The 20412-nt window shown below is 40.4% G+C and overlaps 2 protein-coding genes across 3 annotated transcripts; one reads left to right on the plus strand and one right to left on the minus strand.

The window, feature by feature from the left end:
• Positions 1–957: 957 nt before the first annotated feature.
• On the plus strand, positions 958–9578 carry LOC134334343 (cytochrome c oxidase subunit 7A2, mitochondrial). The gene is made up of 4 exons (XM_063016602.1): positions 958–1066; positions 8058–8144; positions 9212–9296; positions 9398–9578. Exons 1-4 carry the CDS (start codon positions 1052–1054, stop codon positions 9457–9459), a joined length of 249 nt encoding a protein of 82 aa, XP_062872672.1. The 5' UTR covers positions 958–1051; the 3' UTR covers positions 9460–9578.
• chp2 (calcineurin-like EF-hand protein 2) lies at positions 4148–19297 on the minus strand. 2 transcript variants are annotated; one of them, XM_063016601.1, is made up of 8 exons: positions 19225–19297; positions 16762–16834; positions 15826–15906; positions 14634–14758; positions 13649–13710; positions 13287–13409; positions 13107–13202; positions 4148–4209 (listed from the first exon to the last, which is right to left on the minus strand). In XM_063016601.1, exons 1-7 carry the CDS (start codon positions 19289–19291, stop codon positions 13149–13151), a joined length of 585 nt encoding a protein of 194 aa, XP_062872671.1. In that variant the 5' UTR covers positions 19292–19297; the 3' UTR covers positions 4148–4209; positions 13107–13148. The 2 variants fall into 2 exon arrangements, with proteins under 2 accessions (XP_062872671.1, XP_062872670.1); XM_063016600.1 differs by lacking the exon at positions 4148–4209 and having other exon boundaries at positions 12296–13202.
• Between the last annotated feature and the right edge of the window lie 1115 nt (positions 19298–20412).

Here is a 20412-nt window from a genome sequence, read left to right on the forward strand (position 1 = left end):
TCCAGTCTGTCAACAAATGTGTGAGAAAATGATTGAAATGTTTAAAAACAATGTACCTCAAAGAAAGATTGGAAGGGATTTGCATATTTCTCCCTCTACAGTGCATAATATCATTAAACCATTTAAGGAATCTGGAGAAATTTCAGTGCGTAAAGGCCAAGGGCGCAAGCTTAACCTAAACACCTGTGATCTTCGATCACTCGGACGGCACTGCATCAAGAACCACCACTCAACAATAGCTGATATAACCACATGGGTGATGGATTACTTTGGCAAACCTTTGTCAAGCACTACAATACAGAGTTACATGCACAAATGCCACTTAAAATTTGCTTAATGTCCAGTAGAGGCATCGACTTCTCTGGGCTCGGAGGCATCTAGGATGGACCATCACACAGTGAAAATGTGTATTGTGGTCAGATGAATCAGCATTCCAGGTCTTTTTTGGAAGAAATGGACGCCGTGTGCTCTGGACCAAAGATGAAAAGGACCATCCAGACTGTTATCAGCAACAAGTCCAAAAGTCAGGGTCTGTCATGGTATGGGGCTGTGTCAGTGCCCTTGGCAAAGGTCATTTACACTTCTGTGATGGCAGCATTAATGCAGAAAAGTACATTGAGATCTTGGAGCAACATGTGCTGCCTTCAAGACGTCATCTTTTCCAGGGACATCCATGCATTTTTCAACAAGGCGTTGCGAAACCACATGCTGCACACATCACAAAGGCATGGCTGTGGAAGAAGAGGGTACGGGTACTGGACGGGCCTGCCTGCAGTCCTGACCTGACCCTGTACTGTTGCACATATTAAGACGTGTTTGCAGGAAAAAGTGGTAAATGCTATACTGTCCCAATTATCTCAGGTTCATCCTGTCTTAAACTCCAGCTGCAGATCCACAGTACACTCCTGGGTGTAGGGATTGTGCTCTGCTGTACACCATACTTGGCACCTGTTCAGGAGTTCGGTTGTGTGTGTGTGTGTGTGTGTATGTGTGTCCTTGTACGGGCCCAGGATAGACAAACAACAGGACGCTTCAGAGATCAGCGCTAGACATGAAACACTTACTGGTAACTACTTTGTATTTCTTACACATTTCTCCTATTTATGGACATAGAGCAGGTTTTAGTTGTTGTATATCCTGTAGTTCATGTTGAATACTGTAAGAATGGTGTGGTGCACATAAAGTACTCCAAAGGTCAAACAGTTCTTGCCCTGTTTAAGAGAAGTGACAGGGCAAACAATGGGCTCTGTGTCTCAGTTCTATATGGATTTACTAGTAACTGAATGTTAGTGGTTTGCACACACAGAGACACTGTGAGACACAGTAGTAGCGATGTGGAAGCCAGAAATAACCTGTATGTCAGCTGATATGGAGGCACTGGTTATTAAGGGGCTTATAATGCAAGGTTATTCAGCAGATTTTGTGTGTACTGACTACTCGACCTGCCAGTAGTTATATTTTCCACTTGTGAATGTTTCCTGAGCTATTCTGAACATCTACCAAGAGTTAAACATACACATTCTTCTGGATTAGCATGCCTACACGTAGAGAAATCTTTCTGACCCACCTTCAGCTCTGCTCTGATTGGTCTGTTGGACTTGTTATGCTCTTACAATTGGCTAATACAAAAAACACACTCCATTTTCACCTGCACATTTGACCTTGGAAACCAGTGGTGTCTGTTTTTATGCCTAAACTGTTAAAGCTGGACATTGCACAGTTTCATCTACAACCCCAAATCAGAAAAAAAGTTGGGACAGTAAAGCATTGACCACTTTGTAATGTTGCCATTCCTTTTCACCACACTTAAAAGGCAGGCCAGTCCAGTACCCGTACCCTGTTCTTCCGCAGCCATGCCTTTGTAATGTGTGCAGCATGTGGTTTTGCATTGTCTTGTTGAAAAATGCATGGACGTCCCTGGAAAAGATGACCTGATCTAGGATCTAAGTGTACTTTTCTGCATTAATGCTGCCAACACAGACGTGTAAATGACATTTGCCAAGGGCACTGACACAAATCCATACCACGACAGACCCTGACTTTTGGACTTGTTGCTGATAACAGTCTGTATGGTCCTTTTCATCTTTGGTCCTGATTCATCTGACCACAATACACGTTTCCACTGTGTGATGATCCATCCTAGATGCCTCCGAGCCCAGAGAATTCAACGCCGCTTTTGGACATGGTTAACATAAGGCTTCTTTTTTTGCACAGTAAAGTTTTAAGTGGCATTTGTGCATGTAACTCTGTATTGTAGTGCTTGACAAAGGTTTGCCAAAGTAATCCCTCACCCATGTGGTTATATCAGCTATTGTTGAGTGGAGGTTCTTGATGCAGTGCCGTCTGAGGGATCAAAGATCACAGGCGTTCAGATTAAGCTTGCGCTCTTGTCCTTTATGCACTGAAATTCCTCCCGATTCCTTGAATGGTTTAATGATATTATGCACTGTAGAGGGAGAAATATGCAAATCCCTTCCTTTGAGGTTCATTATTTTAAAATATTTAAATCATTTTCTCACACATTTGTTGACAAACTAGAGGCCATCTGATCATCTTTGCTCAGCAAAGACTCCAAACCATGATTACAATCACCTGTTTGGAATCACATCATTATTTAGTTTTTTCACTTCATTACTAGCCCTAAATTGCCCCCATCCCAACTTTTTTTGGAATGTGTTGCAGGCCTGAAATGCAGGGTAGAGGTACATTTAACAAATGAAATGAAGTCGAGAACATGAAATATCTCAGGTTCATCCTGTGCAAGAGAATAAGACAGGTGGAGAGGAAGTAAGAGAATATGAGACAGATAAAGTGGAACAGAAAATAAAAAGTAGAAAGTAAAAAGGAGGAATAAAGCTTTGAGAGTTTCTGTGATGTAAGAGAACGAGAGGTGAAAAAGTGGCAAGATAACAGAAGAGGCAGGCAGATGTGAGGAACAAACAAGTTTTAAAGGTGTTGAGTTCCAAGGTATTTTTTCCCATAAGGATGTATGGGAAACCTGTTAATGCGTTCCATGGTCCTGTGGAACTGCATATATTTTAGGCTAATGTAAAATAATGTTTTTTTTTACACTTATACACAAAAATAACACAAATATTATATAAAAACACTTAAAACAGTTAAAAATCAATATAAAACTACAACCCCAAATCAGAAAAGTTTGGGACAGTATGAAAAATGCAAATAAAATAAAAATGCAGTGTTCCTTACATTTTCTTTGACTTTTATTTCATTGCAGACAGGATGAACCTGAGATATTTCATGTTTTGTCTGCTCAACTTCATTTCATTTATTAATAAACATCCATTCCTGCATTTCAGGCCTGCAAAATATTCCAAAAAAGTTGGGACAGGGGTAATTTAGAGCTAGTAATGAGGTGAAAAAACGAAATAATGCTGTGATTTCACACAGGTGATGTCAACAGGTGATTGTAATCATGGTTTGATACAAAAACAGCATCCAGGAAAGGCTTTGATGAGCAAAGATGATCAGAGGATCTCCAGAAAGATTGGAAGGGATTTGCATATTTTTCCCTCTACAGTGCATAATATCATTAAACCATTCAAGGAATCAGGAGGAATTTCAGTGCGTAAAGGCCGAGGGCGCAAGCTTAAGCTGAACGCCCGTGATCTTCCATCCCTCAGACGGCACTGCATCAAGAACCGCCACTCAACAATAGCTGATATAACCACATGGGTGAGGGATTACTTTGGCAAACCTTTGTCAAGCGCTACAATACAGAGTTACATGCACAAATGCTACTTAAAACTTTACTGTGCAAGAAAAGAAGCCTTGTGTTAACCATGTCCAGTAGAGGCGTCGACTTCTCTGGGCTCAAAGGCATCTAGGATGGACCATCACACAGTGGAAATGTGTATTGTGGTCAGATGAATCAGCATTCCAGGTCTTTATTGGAAAGTGCTCCGGACCAAAGACGTAAAGGACCATCCAGACTGTTATCAGCAACAAGTCCAAAAGCCAGGGTCTGTCATGGTATGGGGCCGTGTTCGGCAAAGGTAATGCATTTTTTAACAAGACGATGCAAAACCACATGCTGCACACATTACAAAGACATGGCTGCAGAAGAAGAGGGTACAGGTACTGGACTGGCCTGCCTGCAGTCCTGACCTGTCCCCAATAGAGAATGTGTGGAGAATTTTGAAAAGAAGAATGCAGCAATCCCATCCTAGTTTGCAATGTGTTGCAGGCCTGAAATGCAGGAATGAATGTATATTAATAAATAAAATAAAGTCGACCAGACAAAACCTGAAATATCTTGACTTATTGTACTAAAACAATGAGCAAGAAATTTCATTAGTGGACAGAACTTATGAGCAGTAATAATTAAGAGAGGCTTAGTGTTCCTGTGTCGTTCTTTTAGTACATTAATTCACGTTAAGCCTCATTATTATATATTTTTTTACAATAAATGTTTTAGACTCTCTCAGAAAAGCTGATTCTCTCAATTTCTCAGCACCCCGAGCTATAACACAAGTTTAAAAGTGAAACAGTGAGAAGAATCCAGCTAAACACAGATACATGTGGACACTTTTAGACTAAATTTGACTGTTATTCCACACAAATGCAGATTCGTCTCATGTGCACACTTTGATGATGTTTTACCACACCGCTCAAGCCGAGCTCTGAACAAAGCAGCTGTTTATTGTTAATTTAAAAATAGCAAAACACGCCGACTTTAAGGGAAACGTCGAGTTTAAGGGTACAGATTTCTCCACAAAGATTGTGAGTTTAGGAGACGTCAGGTTACAAGGTACCACTGTATTTTAGTCCTTTTAAAACCGTCTGATGGCTTGTGACCTTTCATCTTCCTCTTGATCATATTCTTGAGGCTTCCAATAGGGTTCAGGTCTAGAGACCAGGAGTTGATCTCGATTGGTGATTCTCGATCCACCATTTCTGATTTCCTCCAGGATAACCTTGTATGTGGTTTGATTGATGCTTCTTTCACAATGGAAAATCTGCCTGATTCCAGCTTTGCTGATGCACCTATTATTAGATTGTCACCAAATTTCACAGTGAGCGCAAGACACTGTGACTTGAAAAAAGGTCCAGGTCCTTTCTGTGCAGAGTTTGCATGTTCTCCCTGTGTCTGCCTGGGTTTCACCCGGGTGCTCCGTTTTCCTTCCACAGTCCAAAAACATGCAGCTAGGCTAATTGGAGACAATTGATGAATTGTTCTATAGGTACCTAGCTGCTAGGATGCATAAACCAGTACATTGTAATGCTGGTCCCAAGCCCGGATAAATAGGGAGGGTTGTGTCAGGAAGGGCATCCGGCATAAAACCTGTGCTAAATCAATAATGGCGACCCCTAACGGGAGCAGTCGAGTGGATGGATGGATGGATGGATGGATGGATGGATGGATGGATGGATGGATGGATGGATGGATGGATGGATCTTACTCCAGTCATCTATCCAATTCTTATAATCTTTTACAAACCTCAGCCTGGCTCTTTTTTGCTTCTCACTGATGAAGGGCCTTTGAGCCCTTAGAAATGGGGATGAATATAGCCACATGGGTTTTGGAGTACTTCAGAGAACCCTCGTCACTTAACACAGTCCAATACTGCATCAAGAAATGCAAACTGAAACTGAAAGAGAAAGCCATACATCAATACTATGCAGGTCCAAGCTCATCTTAGATAGGCCATAAAACATTTAAAACATGCGCTTATCTCAGATGAGTCCATGTTTTGACTTGTTGTAGGGAATGAATTTTCTGTGCCACAATTTAAAGGGCCATCCGAGCCGCTCAGGTGGCGCGGCGGTAAAAACGCATGCTGGAACCAGAGCTGGGATCTCGAATACATCAGATCAAGTGTCCGCTCTGCCTGCCTGTTGTTCAGATAGCGGTGGGATAAAAAAGCCGGATAGGAACTCTCTCATAACTAATGCAATTACAACCTCTGCTGGCCTGATTGACGGCGCCTGCACAGAGATGGGAAAAGAGTGCTGTCAGGATGCGTCTCTCCGTACACAGTGCTGATCTGTACTGCACTCATCAAAGTGTAGGTGACTAGATGCACATCATTTAGTTTTTTCACCTCATTACTAGCCCTAAATTGCCCCTGTCCCAACTTTTTTTGGAATGTGTTGCAGGCCTGAAATGCAGGAATGGATGTATATTAACAAATAAAATGAAGCCGAGCAGAGAAAACATGAAATATCTCGCGTTCAAACTGTCTGTAATTAAATAAAGTGAAAGGAACACTGCTTTTTTTGTTTTATTTGCATTTTTCATACTGTCCCAACTTTTTCTGATTTAGGGTTGTATATAATAATAAATTACTACATGGACTAATGAGTAATTTAGGAGTTCAGATGTACCAAGTACTGAGATAAAATTGAGATGAAGATTGTATCCCTGCCCTGTATCTACAAAAAGTTATAAGTTTGCACTTCTCTGTCTGGTGGATGTCCATTGTCTGTAAATGGTTAGTCTGTTAATCTACCTAGGAGTGAAAGTCCAGCAAAGCTCACACCAAGTGCACAACATTCAGCTCTAAAAGAAGTAAAAAAGAACCTGTCATGAAAGTTGGACAATGCAATAAGACATAGGAAGTGAAACCAGCAACAAATATAAAAAGGAAGTGTTGTAAGGAGTCCGTCCACACCTTAGTATAATACCTTCTTGTTACAAGTGAAATACATTTTTGTAAAGTATTGAATGTATTGAACACAATTCACATTTATTGGTGCTCAGGTGGAGCAGTGTAAAGTAAGGTAGCCCAGTACTGCTGAGATCCAGGAATCCAGAGGGTTTGAAACTCAGCAGTGCTGAGTGACCATCAGCATACCTGCCTAGGTCAAAACTGCCTAGCCATTGGGAATTTCACTTGTTAGTTCACTCAGTGCTGGTCCCAAGCCCGGATGAAAATAGGAGTGGTGTTTGGAAGGGCATCTGGCTTAAAAAATGGTGCCAAGTCTGGTACACGGACCAAAGAAACATTGTGGAATAGCTGGTCGTTTAAAGCATTTCCATTATACACCGATCAGGCATAACATTATGACCACCTCCTTGTTACTACACTCACTGTTCATTTTATCAGCTCCACTTACCATGTAGAAGCATTTTGTAGTTCTACAATTACTGACTGTAGTCCATCTGTTTTTCTGCATGCTTTGTTAGCCCCCTTTTTATCATTCTCAGCACTGCAGTGACACTGACATGGTGGTGTTAGTGTGTTGTGCTGGTATGAGTGGATAAGACACAGCAGCGCTGCTGGAGATTTTAAAGACCTCACTGTCACTGCTGGACTGAGAATAGTCCACCAACCAAAAATATCCAGCCAACAGCGCCCCGTGGGCAGCGTCCTGTGACCACTGATGAAGGTCTAGAAAATGACCAACTCAAGCAGCAGCAATAGATGAGCGATCGTCTCTGACTTTACATCTACAAGGTGGACCAACCAGGTAGAGGAGTGTCTAATAGAGTGGACAGTGAGTGAAATGGTATATTCTTTACTATATCGTAAGTGGAGCTGAAAAAATGGACAGTGACTCAGTGGTGCAGCAGGCAGTATGGGTGCCACACAGCACCAGGGCCCTGGGTTTAAACCTCACCTCTAGTTACGATGTTACTTCTCACCATGTCTGTTTTCTCCCACCTACAAAACCATACAGAAGTTAAATTGTATACTTTAGGGTAGCACTGTCGCCTGACAGCAAGAAGGCCCTGGGTTCAATCTTTTCTGTGTGTACAAGTGTGGTGAATTGGAGATACAAAATTGTCCTGATGAACTGATGAATCTTGTGTAACGATTAACTACCTGTGCTGTCATGAATGTAACCAAAGTGTAAAACATGACGTTAAAATCCTAATAAATAAATAATTAATGCCCTGTGATGGACTGGCATCCTGTTCACAATTGATTCCTACCATGCAAACAATGTTTCTCAGTGGTCCTGGGCACTGGAACCCCCCCGGAACATGAAAACATGTTATTGTAGATGATAAATGTATGAAAATATGGTTCATAAGTGCCATTCCAGAAGAGGTGTGTTGAACAATGTGTTCTTGTGTAAAATTCCTACAGAGCCTTCACAGGGTGGCCACTCGGGCCTTCAATACGACTGCAAGACAGATGAAGAATAAGGTCCCGGAGAAGCAAAAGCTTTTCCAGGTGAGCTGTGAATAACTACAGAAAATGGAATGCATTATGTCATTTATACATACACTGATCAGCCATAACTTTAAAACCACTTCCTTGTTTCTACACCCACTTTGTAGTTCTACAATTACTGACTGTAGTCCATCTATTTATCTACATACCTTTTTAACCTGCTTTCATGCTGTTCTTCATTGGTCAGGACCCCCACGGGACCACTACAGAGCAGGTATTATTTGGGTGGTGGATCATTCTCAGCACTGCACTGACACTGACATGGTGGTGGTGTGTTAGTGTGTGTTGTGCTGGTATGAGTGGATCAGACACAGCAATGCTGCTGGAGTTTTTAAATACCGTGTTTACTCACTGTCCACTCTATTAGACACTCCTACCTAGTTGGTCCACCTTGTAGATGTAAAGTAGATGTAAAGGGACAGTTGTGGCCTAGCGGTTAAAGTACTGGACTAGTAATCCAAAGGTTGCTGGTTCAATCCCCACCACTGCCAGGTTGCCACTGTTGGGCCCTTGAGCAAGGCCCTTAACCCTCAATTGCTTAGACAGTATACTGTCACAGTACTGTAAGTTGCTTTTGGATAAAAGCGTCTGCTAAATGCTGAAAATGTAAAAAAAAAAAATCTATTTTTTACATCTATTGCTGCTGTTTGAGTTGGTCATCTTCTAGACCTTCATCAGTGGTCACAGGACGCTGCCCACGGGGCGCTGTTGGCTGGATGTTTTTGGTTGGTGGACTATTCTCAGTCCAGTAGTGACTGGTGAGGTGTTTAAAAACTCTGTGTCTGATCCACTCATACAGCACAACACACACTAACACACCACCACCATGTCAGTGTCACTGCAGTGCTGAGAATGACCCACCACCCAAATAATACCTGCTCTGTGGTGGTCCTGACCATTGAAGAACAGCATGAAAGGGGGCTAACAAAGCATGCAGAGAAACAGATGGACTACAGTCAGTAACTGTAGAACTACAAAGTGCTTTTATATGGTAAGTGGTGCAGATAAAATGGACAGTGAGTGTAGAAACTACCAACCATGTATTTAATCAATCTTTTGCTTTTTAGGAGGACAATGGGTTACCGGTCCACATTAAAGGAGGAACCACAGATATGCTACTCTATCGTTTTACCATGACCCTCACTATTGTTGGTAAGACAGGGCATGTCAATATGTCCAATATGCACAACAATTGAACCACACCGCATTTGGATAGAGTTCTTATTGTATGTTTGTTTTTGTCTCTTGTTTAGGCACTGGATTTTCCTGTTACTGGCTTTTGGTGGCCTCTATGCCCAGGGCCAAAGCAGAATAATAAGAACAGCTGACTGTGTGTTTCGGTATTGAGTTGATCTGAATAGGGTGCACAAAGACAAATCTGATTAAATAAAGCATCATGTATAGTGTGTATAAAATAAACCTTATTTGAAATGACTTCCAAACAGTAGGACTAAGTTCTTCTGATTACTTTAAGTGCTTTAATTACATTTGTCAGAACAACTAACTAATTTTCATAATTATCATAAACAGTCGCATTAGAAACTTTCAGTTCCTTTTTCTATGCAAAATAAGTGTCTCCAAGTCGTAACTGGATGGGTGATTATTCAAAAAAAGTCCCAAACTGTCAATTTTATCAGCTCCACTTACCATATACGAGCACTTTGTTTGTTGCTTGTCCCTACTTGGACCACTGTCAGTGGGTACTCACAATGGCTGCCTGTAAACATCCCTATCTGTTTGTTTTGCTTAGTTCCAGCTGCACTTCTTCTCTCATGAACACTCACCAGAAGGTAAAATAACTTTACATTCTGACATGGTCTGGGGCAGTAAACTGGAATAAAAGTGTCCAATTTGAACTTTGCTGCCACCTGCTGCCCACAGAACAACCTAACAGGCGATCACATGTGAGTGTATTCTGAATGCACTGTTGGGTTCAGATTTTAATGGGTCCCCATTAGCAATAACATTCCAAAAGCCAATGAAAAATTTCAGTTTTATTAGATTTAACACGTATTAATACAAAAGCAGAAGATGTATTTAGAAACAAAGTGCCTTTTAATGTTATATAAGAAATAATGTTACTTAAAGCGTGTACATCTGTAAGATTTAGGAGGTAGATTTTACTCACACTACACAAAAACATAAAAAGAACACATAGATTCCATATTTCTATTTGCATACATACACCAACTAGGCATAACATTATGACCGCTGACAGGTGAAGTGATTAACACTGATTAGCTCTTCATCACGGCACCTGTTAGTAGGTGGGATATATTAGGCAAGTGAAATTTTTATCCTCAAAGTTGATGTGTTAGAAGCAGGAAAAATGATCAAGCGTCAGGATTTGAATGAGTTTCACGAGGACCGAATTGTGATGGCTAGATGACTGGGTCAGAGCGTCTCCAAAACTGCAGCTCTTGTGGGGTGTTCCCGGTCTGCAGTGGTCAGTATCTATCAAGAGTGGTCCAAGGAAGGGACAGTGGTAAACCGGCGACAGGGTCATGGGCGACCAAGGCTCATTGATGCACGTGGGGAGCAAACAGAGCAACAGACGAGCTACTGTAGCTTAAATTGCTGAAAATTTAAGCTGGTTCTGATAGAAAGGTGTCAGAATACACAGTGCTTTGCTGTTTGTTGTGTATGGGGCAGCAAAAGGGGGACCAACACACTATTAGGAAGGTGGTCATAATGTTATGCCTGATCGGTGTGTATGATTAAATTATTGTTTTTATAATATCCACTCCTTGGCAAAAAGTACTAATCTTTTATGAAAAAGCCAGAAAATACCTTTGGCAAAGTATGTTAGTATGAGTTTTATATCCAACATTTAATCTTTTTATGTATTTATTTGTACACATAATTCTTTGACCATTGAATTGTTGCTATATACACTGATCAGCCATAAGATTAAAACCACCTCCTTGTTTCTACACTCACTGTCCATTTTATCAGCTCTACTTACCATATAGAAGCACTTTGTAGTTCTACAATTACTGACTGTAGTCCATCTGTTTCTCTACATACTTTTTAACCTTCTTTTTGACTCTGTTCTTCAATGGTCAGGACTCTCACAGGACCACTACAGAGCAGGTTTTATTTAGGTGGTGGATCATTCTCAGCACTGCAGTGACACTGACATGGTGGTGTTAGTGTGTTGTGCTGTTATTAGTGAATCAGACACATTAATGCTGATGGAGTTTTTAAACACCTCACTGTCACTGCCGGACTAAGAATAGTCCACCAACCAAAAATATCCAGCCAACAGCGCCCCGTGGGCAGCGTCCTGTAACCACTGATGAAGGTCTAGAAGATGACTGACTCAAACAGCAGCAATAGATGAGCGATCGTCTCTGACTTTACATCTACAAGGTGGACCAAGAACTCTAACCCCCTTCCTTACTTTTGTACAGCTGGTGACTTGGCATTTACTTTACTCCAGTTAATGTTCTTCTAGTAGACAGAGACTCAAAACATGGTTAAATACCTTTTGGGAACATATTCAAATACTGTGAGACAAACACTCTATCTATCACATCATTTACATTTACATTTACATTTTTAGCATTTAGCAGACGCCTTTATCCAAAGCGACTTACACAATGAGCAATTGAGGGTTAAGGGCCTTGCTCAGGGACCCAACAGTGGCAACTTGGTGGTGGCGGGGCTTGAACCGGCAACCTTCTGTTTACTAGTCCAGTACCTTAACCACTGAGCTATCACTGCCACATCATGGTCGGACATCAAAGCTGTCCGAATAAGACTCTCTTATACATGTACATATTTTCATAGCTCTGACAGGTCAGTATAAACAGCATTATAGTTAAATATACAACCTCAAACCAGAAAAAGTTGGGACAGTATGGAAAATAAAAACAAAATGAAAATGCAAAGAAAGATTGGAAGGGATTTGCATATTCCTCCCTCTACAGTGCATAATATCATTAAACGATTCAGGGAATCAGGAGGAATTTCAGGGCGTAAAAGCCAAGGGAGCAAGCTTAAGCTGAACACCTGTGATCTTCGATCCCTCAGACGGCACTGCATCAAGAACCGCCACTCAACAATAGCTGATATAACCACATGGGTGAGGGATTACTTTGGCAAACCTTTGTCAAGCACTACAATACAGAGTTACATGCACAAATGCCACTTAAAACTTTACTGTGCAAAAAAGAAGCCTTATGTTAACCATGTCCAGAAGCGGCGTTGGCTTTTCTGGGCTCGGAGGCATCTAGGATGGACCATCACACAGAGGAAACGTGTATTGTGGTCAGATGAATCAGCATTCCAGGTCTTTATTGGAAAGTGCTCCGGACCAAAGATGAAAAGGACCATCCAGACTGTTATCAGCAACAAGTCCAAAAGCCAGGGTCTGTCATGGTATGGGGCTGTGTCAGTGCCCTTGTCAAAGGTCATTAACACTTCTGTGATGGCAGCATTAATGCGGAAAAGTACATTGAGATCTTAGAGAAACATGTGCTGCCTTCAAGACGTCATCTTTTCCAAGGACGTCCATGTATTTTTCAACAAGACGATGCAAAACCACATGCTGCACACATTACAAAGACATGGCTGTGGAAGAAAAGGGTACGGGTACGGGTACTGGACTGGCCTGCCTGCAGTCCTGATCTGTCCCTAATAGAGAATGTGTGGAGAATTTTAAAAGAAAAAATGCAACAACGACGATCCTGTACTGTTGCACATCTTGAGACGTGTTTGCAGGAAGAATGGGACAAAAAAAAAAGCTGAAACACTAAATCACTTGGTATCATCAGTGCAGACTAAACATGAAATATCTCAGGTTCACCCTGTCTGCAATGAAATACAAGTCAAAGTAAATTGTATTATTTGCATTTTCCATGCTGTCCCAACTTTTTCTGATTTGGGGTTGTAAAATAAGACATTCTTAATATTTTTGTATGTAGTTTGTAGTGCAGGACAAGGAACACCTCTTCATACTTTAACAGTAGGAAACTTCTTTCCTCTTGCCGGCCCGCTGCTCTAGCGCAAGAAACGGATGCTCATCTTGTGGTCAATGTTCACCTTTTCCAGAGACTAACACACACCAAAAGATTACAATACAAATACAAAGCAAGACTTTTATAAACTGAAATGTGTAATAAATAAGAACAGTTTTACCTTTCGAAACTCCTCAAAGGATATAGCATCATCATTGTCCAGGTCAGCTTCTTGTAAAGTGCGGTCTACTATACACTCCAGTTGTTCCTCAGTTACCTGCATCTCTAGCATGGCCCGTAAAACCTGCCAAATCATTTTATTTGTCAATTACAAGTAAAAAAGCAGCTTAAAGACTTGGTATACCCTGTATACAGTGACTATTTTAAACACATCTATTGATGTGCAAAACAAAATCATGTATTTTGTCCATACAGTGTATGTTCCTATAGTATAATGAGGTGGAGAAAATATGCATTCAGTTCACAAAATTATAATAATAATTTACAAGTTATGTTATTAAATTATAAATAGCCGTCACTCACCTGTTGAAGTTCAGTTCTGGAAATCTTGCCATCTTTGTCCAAATCATATAACTGAAAAACAACTATATAACAATATATAACCAGTGAGTTTATCATTTGTGACACCGGATGTATGGTACATGCAGCCATGATATTAAAACCACCTCACTGTCCATTTTATCAGCTCCACTTACCATACAGAAGAACTTTGTAGTTCTACAATTACTGATCTGTTTCTCTGCATGCTTTGTTAGCTCCTTTCACCCTGTTCTTTAATGGTCAGGACCCCCACAGGACCACCACAGAGCAGGTATTATTTAGGTGGTGGATCATTCTCAGCATTGCAGTGACAATGACATGGTGGTGAAGTGTTAGTGTGTGTTGTGCTGGTATGAGTGGATCAGACACAGCAGCGCTCCTGGAGTATTTAAATACTGTGTCCACTCACCGTCCACTCTATTAGACACTCCTACCTAGTTGGTCCACCTTGTAGATGTGAAGTCAGAGACGATCGCTCATCTATTGCTGCTGTTTGAGTTGGTCATCTTTGAGATCTTCATCAGTGGTCACAGGACGCTGCCCACGGGGTGCTGTTGGCTGGATATGTTTTTGGTTGGTGGACTATTCTCAGTCCAGCAGTGACATTGAGGTGTTTAAAAACTCCAGCAGCGCTGCTGTGTCTGATCCACTCATACCAGCACAACACACACTAACACACCACCACCATGTCAGTGTCACTGCAGGACTGAGAATGATCCACCACCCAAATAATATCTGCTCTGTGGTGGTCCTGACCATTAAATAACAGCATGAAAGGGGGCTAACAAAGCATGCAGAGAAACAGATGGACTACAGTCAGTAATTGTAGAACTACAAAGTGCTTCTATATGATAAGTGGAGCTGATAACATGGACAGTGAGTGTAAAAACAAGGAGGTGGTTTTAATGTTATGGTTGATCGGTGTATGATTCTACATTATTTCTTCTTAAAAATCTAGTAAACATACATTTCAGTTTGCTGTTCCTGTTGTTATAGGGGTCAGGTGCGTTCGAGTCTTTAGGTCTGTTCTTGTCAGTGGGACGAAAATGTGCCAAGATTCTCACAAAAGACGGGAAGTCTAGGATTTCCTGTCTGATAAAATATGAGTAACATTAACATATTTGCATTTTATGTTTTGATTCACTATATTGCCAAAAGTATTCACTCACCCATCCATATCATTGGATTCAGGTGTTCAAATCACTTCCATGGCCACAGGTGTATTAAACCAAGCACCTAGGCATGCAGACTGCTTCTACAAACATTAGTGAAAGAATGAGTCGCTCTCAGGAGCTCAGTGAATTCCAGCGTGGTACAGTGATAGGATGCTACCTGTGCAACAAGTCCAGTCGTGAAATTTCCTCGCTACTAAATATTCCACAGTCGACTGTCAGTGGTATTATAACAAAGTGGAAGCGACTGGGAACGACAGCAACTCAGCCACGAAGTGTTAGCTACATAAAATGACAGAGCGGGGTCAGCGGATGCTGAGGTGCATATAGTGCGCAGAGGTCACCAACTTTCTGCAGAGTCGATCGCTATAGACCTCCAAACTTCATGTGGCCTTCAGATTAGCTCAAGAACAGTGTGTAGAGAGCTTCATGGAATGGGTTTCCATGGCCGAGCAGCTGCATCCAAGCCTTACATAACCAAGCATAATGCAAAGCGTCGGATGCAGTGGTGTAAAGCAACATCAGTGTTTGACCTCACAAATGCGCTTCTGGAAGAATGGTCAAAAATTCCCATAAACACACTCCTAAACCTCGTGGAAAGCCTTCCCAGAAGAGTCGAAGCTGTTATAGCTGCAAAGTGAGAGCCGATATCATATTAAACCCTATGGATTAAAAATGGGACGTCACTCAAGTTCATATGAGTGTGAAGGCAGGTGAGCGAATACTTTTGGCAATATAGTGTAGGTAAAAAATCCTGTACTATGTTACAAAGACAAGAAACCGGATTTGTGGGGTTAAAAATAATAATTTGATATTCCAATTACTACTTTCTGTTACAGTACTGCAGTTATAAACATTTAACACCGCCAGTAAGTCTATGTACTGTACCAGCTACCTTGCATTACCTTAACTTAAAAATATAAATGAAAACATTATGACAAATGCAGCATATTATTAATGTCTAATAATCCATGATAAGACTCTTACCCTGAAGAGAAGAAGGCCCCGATTATTCTATCACATATGGGATTCATGGCCAACTCCTTGATCGCTGCAAAGTCTGCAGGACTGTGAGAAAACATGCTAAAGTGACTTTGTTTGGGTTGATCATTTTTTCTATGAATAAATAATAAGGCTGTCAAACGATTACATTTTTTTAATCGCGATTAATCTCAGAATTTCATATAGTTAATCGCGATTAATCGCATTTTTTAAAAAAAGAAGAAAACAAGGATTTTTAAGTGAAATGTTACAATTAAAATGGTGAACACATTTTATGCTAAATGTACTTATGTTAAAAACTGCTGGGACAAGAGAAAACTGTAAGGGAGTTTTATTCACTCACATACTAGGCAGTAATACTATCCAGCATAGACCCCTGACTTCGTATATATGTCAGATTGTAGGTTAGAATTTCTCCATCAGCAAACACTGTAGATCAGCAGTGCTTTAGGTGGGATAAGGCGTAGTTATTGTAACATTTCTTTTTGTGGTTGTATCGTGACAATGGTTTGATGGACGTTTCTACACGAAGTGAGTGTGTTTTGACCCTTTGGGGCTTCCATAGTTCATGGAACAGCATGCTTGGCTAGCGTGCTTGACTCTAGCTGTCCGCTATTCGGTACCGTAACAGAAGGAGTTAATAAAGTGTTCTGCTCCCGACAATTTGTGAATATAGCGTGTATTTATTTCTTTATTAAGCAAGTGCATCAATACGACGCTCGGTTACATTATGTTAACAAACCGCAAATGAAAAACGATGGCAAGTCTCAACATGAACTACGGATGACTCGCAGGGCCAAATAGAATTTGCATTAACGGCACTATTTTTTTTAATCGCGTTAAATTGAGATCGCGTTAATGCGTTATTATCGCGTTAACTTCGACAGCCCTAATAAATAATAATAATTAAATGAATCTTACCTAAGATGGCCCTTATCGTCTCTATCCAGAGCTTCATAACGATCATACAGGCGAACGATTTGTGCTGCAGAAACTGCAACAGAAACAAGGCATCTTACACTAACTTCTGACAATCAAGCACAATAACAAACAACTTTTATTTAGCTAGGATACACCGATTAGGCATAACATTATGACCACCTTCCTAATATTGTGTGTACTGAAGGTGTGCTGTGGTATCTAGCACCAAGATGTCAGCAGCAGATCCTTTAACTCCTGTAAGTTGTGAGGTGGGGCCTCCATGGATCGGACTTGTTTGTCCAGCACATCACACAGATGCTCGATTGGCTTGAGATCTGGGGAATATGGAGGTCAAACTCGTTGTTGTGCTCCTCAAACCATTCCTGAAGCATTTTTGCTTTGTGGCAGGGCGCATTATCCTGCTGAAAGAGGCCACAGCCATCAGGGAATACTGTTTCCATGAAAGTGTGTACATGGTCTGCAACAATGCTTAGGTAGGTGGTACGTGTCAAAGTAACATCCACGTGGATGGCAGGACACAAGGTTTCCCAGCAGAACATTACCCAAAGCATCACACTGCTTCCCCGGCTTGCCGGCTTCACATAGTGCATCCTGGTGCCATGTGTTCCCCGGGTAAGCGACGCACACGCACTCGGCCATCCACGTGATGTAAAAGGAAATGTGATTCATCAGACCAGGCCACCTTCTTCCATTGCTCCGTGGTTAGTTCTGATGCTCACATGCCCAATGTTGGCGTGATGAAGAGATAATCAGTGTTATTCACTTTACCTGTCAGTGGTCATAATGTTATGCCTATGCCTATATGTAATTAGACTTTCACCTCCAATTGTATACTGTACAGCTTTGGGCGTTCCCAACCCATCGCCTCAGATAATGCATTTTATAATCAATTTACATATTGAAACCCCATGACTTTTGGCATGTCATTGTATTCATATACTATTCGCCATGTACTTTATTGGTTACACCAATATGGTATGTACATTCATTATATATTTTAGAAGCTACACCTAACATGCAATGACTGTACGTGAGTGTTGTACATTTTTATAACAACATTCAGCCTTTAGTATGTTGGTAAAAAAACTAATTTCATAATGGCTATCCTTTGACCTCCTTTAACTAATCATTGGGATGGTTTTTGAATGTTGTCTCTAAAACTCTACAGCTGTGGCAAGTGTTACATTCATTAGTTTTTATTATCTAGCATATCTGGTTTGGAGTCGAAGTGGATCTGGTGCCACTACAAGAACATGGATCTGGTGTTTTTCCAGTGTTTTCTTTTGTAAAATTCTATATTAAAATGTCCCCAAAGACGGTGCAGAGAAAGCTTAGTGATGAGAAAATGAACAAATCTTTTGCTATTTGTTGTTGTATAATTACTCCTGCCAGTAGCTGTCACTGTGTATCAGACAGAGGGGACAGTGAGTGAGAGAGAAGAAGGAACTCGGCTCAGTAAAGTATTTTTTCTTTCGTGCAATTACACCTACAAAATACAATACGACTGAAATAAATCAGGAAATAATAGAGAAATATGAGTTATTGTTTTTACTGGTAGATACATTTTATTAAAAAAAAGAAGGAAATGTATTATGGTGTATGGTACAATGTGATGTGTGTTTTTTATGTACAGTACTACTGTGTATTGTTTATTATTGTTTATTAGAGTAATGTCTGTTCTATAATTTAAGATTAAGGGAAAATATACTTGTATTTATAACTAAAAAGACCATTTAAGACATTAGAAAGGTTAGGTTGGGGGGGGGGGGTTTGGGAGGTCTGGCACGGATTAATTCTATTTACATTATTTCTTATGGGGAAAAATAGGTTTAACTAACAAACATTTTGACTTAAGAACAGCCCTTATTCAAGGGTCTACTGTATCTGTGTTTAACTGAACTTTCCTCACTGTTTCACTTTTAAACTTGTGTTAGAGCTCAGGGTTCCGAGTAACTATAAGAATCAGCTTTTTTCAGTGTTTTATATTATATTTGTGTTATTTTCAGTGTATAAGGGTCCAAAACAACCCCATTACATTACATATGCCTAAAATATATGCAAGTCCACGGGATCATGGAACGCATAACAGGTTTTCTATACATCCTTATGGGGAAAAATACCTTGAAACTCAATGCCTTTTAAACTCAACGTCAGTCGCAGAACCAAGTTTCAAGGTACCACTGTATATGCAAGAAATTCAATGCTAATCCAGTCGCGTCGTTCAAAAGTGAATAATGCGTAAAAGAAATGCACACACTTGTAGCTAGCCACCAAGTGTTACTTTTATAGTACAGAATAGGCCTATTTGTAGACACAAAAATGCAAAAGCAGACGTTTGCACCCATTTAAATAAATAAATCACTTCATGGTAATGTTAGAAGTCGGCAATTTGTTTACATAAAACAAAGCGCGTCGTTAAAAACAACAAATAAAACAACTTACAGCCGGTTTCTTGCATTAAATCCTCGGCATTTGGGATTTTAGAAAGATTTGATTTTGTCAACCCCATTTCATATTCTTGCCTTTATATTTAAAACAAAAAGCTGTGGTGCTCGATCACATGCACAGACCGTTACAAAAGCATCCCAAATCGCACACCACTGCCCTAAATAGTATGCTTAAATAACTGAATTAACAACCATGTCATAACGGAAATTTTACAGACTTTTTAGTTTAGCGTATCTGATTTGAGACACAGCCCAAATCAAGGCCAAAATGGGCAGAACTGTTAGCGTTAATGATTGATAGAAAACGTGACAAATCAGTATTGACGCTTGCAGATTAAATCCCGCCCACCAAGTTTAAAAGGGCTCCGTTCACTACAGCAACAGCAGACATTAGGAATCTCATGGCGAAGTTACTTACAGTTATTGACATCCCAAGTTGCAAAAACTCATTTCAGGGAGGTACCCCCGGACCTCGACCCCGACCCCCCAAGCTCAAAAAAAAAAAAGCTAAAAAACCTCTCGCACACAGCAAAGGATTATGGGTGATAACAGAACTTTTAGGAGCTGCTAACTGAGCTAATGTGTACTACATAGTGCACTAGATAATGTGAAAGATAATACTGTAGATTTATGTTCCCTACATAGTGCACTAGATTGTATATTAGAAAATAATCTATGTTCCTTACTTAGTGCACTAGATAGTGTACCAGATTATAAACTTATGTTTCTTACATAATGCTTTAGGTAGCGTATTAGTTAACGGATTTAGGTTCCCTACATAGTGCACTAAATTGTATATCAGATAACGGATTTATGTTCCCTACATAGTGCACTAAATTGTATATCAGATAACGGATTTATGTTCCCTACACAGTGCACTAAATTGTATATCAGATCACGGATTTATGTTCCCTACATAGTGCACTAGATGGTGTATTAGATCACAGATTCATGTTCACTACATAGTGCACTAGAAAGTATAACTAGATGATGATTTGTGATACTTACATAGTGCACTAGATAGTGTATTACTCAATTAATTATGTTCCCTACATAGTGCACTAAACAGTATATTAGACAATTAATTTATGTTCCCTACATAGTGCACTAGATAGTGTATAACATAATTAATTTATGTTCCCTACATAGTGCACTAGACAGTATATTAGACAATTGATTTATG

The sequence above is a fragment of the Trichomycterus rosablanca genome, chromosome 20 (genome assembly GCF_030014385.1).
Source record: "Trichomycterus rosablanca isolate fTriRos1 chromosome 20, fTriRos1.hap1, whole genome shotgun sequence".
Lineage (NCBI taxonomy): Eukaryota > Metazoa > Chordata > Actinopteri > Siluriformes > Trichomycteridae > Trichomycterus > Trichomycterus rosablanca.